We start from the raw sequence: 4,827 nt of genomic DNA on the forward strand, positions 1-4,827 counted from the left end.
ATATTATTCGGGGGGGGGGGGGTTGTATCCTATATTCAAATTGTTTTTACCCATTCATACATAAACGGGGAAGCATCTAATTAGTTATAAGAGATTAAAGATGAGCTTTACATTGATAGGCAATGATTTATCTAATTGTATTTGTGATTAAGCTATGAAGAGTATGGGGGTATAGTCGTAATAAGTTGAGAATAGAAACGATATTCCATCTTTAAAAAAAACACTTCGCATATGTACTCATTCACATTACTTTGCAGATAGTATTACTGATCCAATATTTCACAACAATAAAAACATTGAAAATTCAGAAACTGAAACTGAAACTTTATTCTGTCGACCCCTTTCGGAGTATGAGAATATACACAGTTATACATACATCATACATTCATACATAGTATGCATACTTACATAAATACATACATAACGAAACATGAATAAATATAAAAAGCTAACAAGATGGCCAAAAAAAGGTGAAGAAAGCCTTGAATGCAAAAGATTATACTGTTGAAAACATGAATAACAAAAAGAGATAGAAAAAGGATATAATAACAGATTAATATACAGGTATATACATTTGGTACTTATCTACGAAACTGTGTCATAATAATATTAACAAACTTGGCAAGTTTTGACAGTGTTTTGGGAATTTTCAGTATTAAATAGACTATGCATTTTTAAAGTGTTTGGATGTTTGGCAAACTGAGAGGGAATATATTTGCTTCTGTCTAATTTGAAGTAAGAACACTCAAATAAATAATGAAATTCATCACCAATCTTACCCAGGTTACAAAGATTACATAATCTATTCTGTTTAAGAATACCTTCATAACGACCCTTGACGCAAGGCAAATAATGACTGCCACATCTAAATTTACAGTGATATGTTCGATCTTTTTCATTAAGTTGTATGAGATAAGGCTCTAAATTAAGGGTGTCCTTGAAAATCCTGTAAATTACACATTGGTTAGTCGTTGTGCCAGTCTTGAAAAGCCATATCATTTTGGCGTAACTCTAGAGCAGGGATTGGCCATTTAGGATTTACGTCTTCCTGTTGTGCCCAAACGTTTCCCAACCCACAGGTGTCTAAAATATTTCTAATTTTGGTGATCCATTTCGAATGAAAGGATATTAATACTTACCAAACAGCCATATTCATGCATACATTTTCAACTAAAACTATTCCAATTCCATTTTGCAATCTTTTTTTCTACAACAAAGATATCCATACAAATCCAACTCATACTCATTCAACAGATATCCACCTAACCAACCCCAGAATATTGCTCACTTATTATGCTCATGTAATGCCTTGCCAGATACATGTAATATTAAACAACCTGCGTCTGTTATCTCTTTTAAGTTTCTTATTTCTAAGTATAGGCCTACACAAATGTATCAACTGCACTAATTCAAATTCAAATTCAAATTTATTTATTTCACTTCCATCAATTGTACATACATGAATTGTATACCATATATAAACATAAATATTTGTATACGTTGCAAAAAGAAAAGAAAATAATGATACATATGTTGTGAAAAAAAAAAAAAAATAACACTTAGACAATTTGGGCAACACATTGTAGGTTTTAAATAAGTATACTATTTTTCAATAGAAATTAAATTAAGATGGAAATGGAGGGACCCACTAAAAAGCAATGCTTGTACAATGTGGGCCCCTCAAAAAATAGATAACACAACAAATAACAAAATAGCAAAGTATAAATACAGATAATCAAATGAGAAAAAAATAAATAACTGAGAAGGAAATACTCACAAATTAAATACAAAGTTATCACAAATATACAGTTAGATAAAGGACAAAACAACCCGTCCTAAAAATATCCACCCTTCCCCAACCCACCCCCCCCCCCAGAAAAAGAGAAGGGAAATGCACTTGCACTCACCTAATTTCTAAGGCCACTGTTGCATTGATGTTCTTTTCCTTGTAGTCGAAAATGAAGGCATCATTTTCTACAGAGTGAACATTCGAATTGGTGTAATTTCTGATATCCTCGATGTAATGTGTAATATATTTATCTGCGTGGGATGATGGAAGAAACATATGATAATTATGATAAGGTCGGGCATCTTGTAGGACTTTGTTTGTACTCACACTGTCAATTATTCTTTTATAGGGGAAACATATTTGTGGTATAGGGTAAAATTGCTATTTATGAAATAATTATGTGATGGAAAAAGTATATATCTTATGACTAGATTCGAATGCTTATTTAAAAGAAATGAATGGAACCCTTGAGGATGTAGAATGTGAAACATTTAAAGTCAAGTCCACCCAACAAAAAAGGTGATTTGAGTAAAAGGGGGAAATCAAACGAGCATAACACTGACCATTTTATCAAAATGTAAAATGTTTAATGTATACAATTGATGTAAAATAAATAGTTATGGCATTTAATTTTTGCTTAATTTAAGTATGCAAAAAGGGGAACTGATGCCGTCATCCACTCACTATTTATTTTGTATTTCATTATTGTGAAATGTTAAATTTTTGGATTTTCTCCTCAATGCCATGTGAAACAAAGAGTTATTCCTCCCTGAACACGTTGAATTACCATTGTTTTAACATTTTTGTCATGTTTGTAGATCAGTAAAGTTGGTAATTATTGTCAAATCTGTAAAAATTGAAATATTGTATTATTCAAAAAATAAAAAAAGCTAAAGTAGTGAGGGACATCATCGAATATCTCGTCGCATATCACTGAGTAGTTCATCTATAGTGAAAAATGCGCAAAACATAAAGTTGTTTTACATCCGATTTTTGATGAAATTTTCAGCGTTATGCTAGTCGATTTTTCTCGATGACTCCATAGAGTTGGATAAAATTACCTACCTCTATGATTGATTCAAATCAACATTTTTTTTTCTGGGGTGGACTTAACCTTTCAAAAATAATCAATAATGTACGGATACGTTTAGGGTTTAGGAAAATGTAATTGGACAAATGTTTTGATAAATGTAGTCCAAACCTGAACTTATTTTCGCTTTATTTTAAAATCTGATATATAATGTATATCGGCCTACATGGAGACAAAACATTTCTTAGAAATTAAATACTTTGGAACACAGCAGTTTGACACTATTCTCTTCCAACAATTACCCATGTACGATTATGTAAAGGGGAATGTATGAAGGTTGAATAAAAGACTAAAATTAATGTGTAATACGGTCTGCAAGCAAAAGCTCTATAGCAATGCATGTCAATGTATGCACATGAATGTTGTACCATAGAGCTATTATGGTTGTACATTGCGATGTGAGGTTAATTGCACACGCACAGCGCAGCAGACACGGAAGACTGGAGTCACAATAGGGATGGAGCAATAAAAAGTCCTCATTTTCAGCAAATTTTGAGCGTTTAAATCCCAGTTTAATTTGTCTTCATTTGGCTGCGTCGATATACCACCCTCCAAAAAATATTATGATAATATAAGATGTAAAATTTCCAGGATAATACTTGTAGTGACTCAAGATTTCTATTTATATCTAAGTAGCTGTTTGTAATGTACGTGTATATAATATTTGTTATCTAAAGGAAAATTTGCTGGCCTCGCGCCATGAGCGTCTCTGGACGGTGTGCGCGCTAAATAAAATATAAATATTATTATTATTATTATTATTAGAATAAATAATTAGCCCGACTTGCTTACCTTCGCTCTTCACAGTCAATGGGGAGAATTTGAACATGTGGGTGTTATTAACAGAGGATGTCCATACCCCTGCTTTATACCACAATAACCATGACAATGAAACACACGTTGTAAGCAGCAAGCACCACAAAGCTTTTGAACGATTAAGCACCATGTTAGAGACATTATGGTTGACATCGCCTCCATAGAGATATATACTCCTCGCCCCCAGTCGTCTGATCCGATAAATGCATATTTTTCAATTCACACACAAAATAATGATGATCATTTGGTGCGCCGGGTCTGGTGGCATTCTGACACACATAGCTGATGCTTGATAAACCAGTAGGCATGTATAGGCCTACCAGTATAATCTATGCTCAATATGTTCCTGCCTGGCTATACTAGCTATCGCACACATTCGTAATTCCGAAGCTTCGTTATTCCGAAGGTAATTCGGTTATTCCGAAGGATCGTATTTCCGAAGGTTCGTAATTCCGAAGGTTCGTTAATCCGAAAACGAAATAAGGTTCGTAATTCCGAAGGTTCGTCAATCCGAAAACGAAATGAGGTTCGTAATTCCGAAGATTCGTTAATCCGAAAACGAAATAAGGTTCGTAATTCCGAAGGTTCGTTAGTCCGAAAACGTAATGATTAACGAACCTTATTTCGTTTTCGGAATAACGAACCTTCGGAACAACAAACCTTATTTCGTTTTCGCATTAACGAACCTTCGGAACAATGAACCTCATTTCGTTTTCGGACTAACGACCCTTCAGAACATCGAACCTTATTTCGTTTTCGGATTATCGAACCTTCGGAATAACGAACCTTCGGAATAACGCCACAAATGTTCGGATTAACGAACCCTTTTACGTTTTCGGATTAACGAACATCGAGGTATGGGCAATTTACGTGTTTCGGAATTACGAACCTTCTGAATAAAGAACCTTCGGAATTACGAAGTGTAACCCTAGCTATAATGTTACGACCGGATTCTCCCAGGAACGAGATATACGTTAATGACTGCATTGCACGATAAAAGGAAGTTCAAGTTGAAGCGTACATACCACATAGTACACATCAACATCATCGAGTTGAATACAGCAGTAATATATACACAATGATGCATGCACATGAATCCTCACTCCAGTTGAGGTTCTGTTCAAACTTGCAC

At 34.1% G+C, this 4,827-nt stretch overlaps 1 protein-coding gene across 4 annotated transcripts in view; it reads right to left on the bottom strand.

Annotated features, from left to right (window-relative positions):
• LOC129273139 (CMP-N-acetylneuraminate-poly-alpha-2,8-sialyltransferase-like) overlaps positions 1-4,053 on the bottom strand; it is a 7,953-nt gene extending 3,900 nt beyond the window's left edge. The window contains exons 1-2 of one of the 4 annotated variants that reach the window (XR_010295323.1): positions 3,672-4,053; positions 1,908-2,040 (exon numbers count right to left, since the gene is read on the bottom strand). Coding sequence is in view for 3 of the 4 variants with exons in the window: in XM_064107803.1 (XP_063963873.1) it covers positions 1,908-2,040; positions 3,672-3,825 (287 nt within the window). In the remaining variant the exon portion in view is untranslated. The remainder of the gene's footprint in view (positions 1-1,907; positions 2,041-3,671) is intronic. The other 3 variants (XM_064107803.1, XM_064107804.1, XM_064107802.1) reach the window with 3 other exon arrangements.
• Positions 4,054-4,827: the final 774 nt, after the last annotated feature.

Source organism: Lytechinus pictus, chromosome 12 (genome assembly GCF_037042905.1).
Source record: "Lytechinus pictus isolate F3 Inbred chromosome 12, Lp3.0, whole genome shotgun sequence".
Taxonomy (NCBI): domain Eukaryota; kingdom Metazoa; phylum Echinodermata; class Echinoidea; order Temnopleuroida; family Toxopneustidae; genus Lytechinus; species Lytechinus pictus.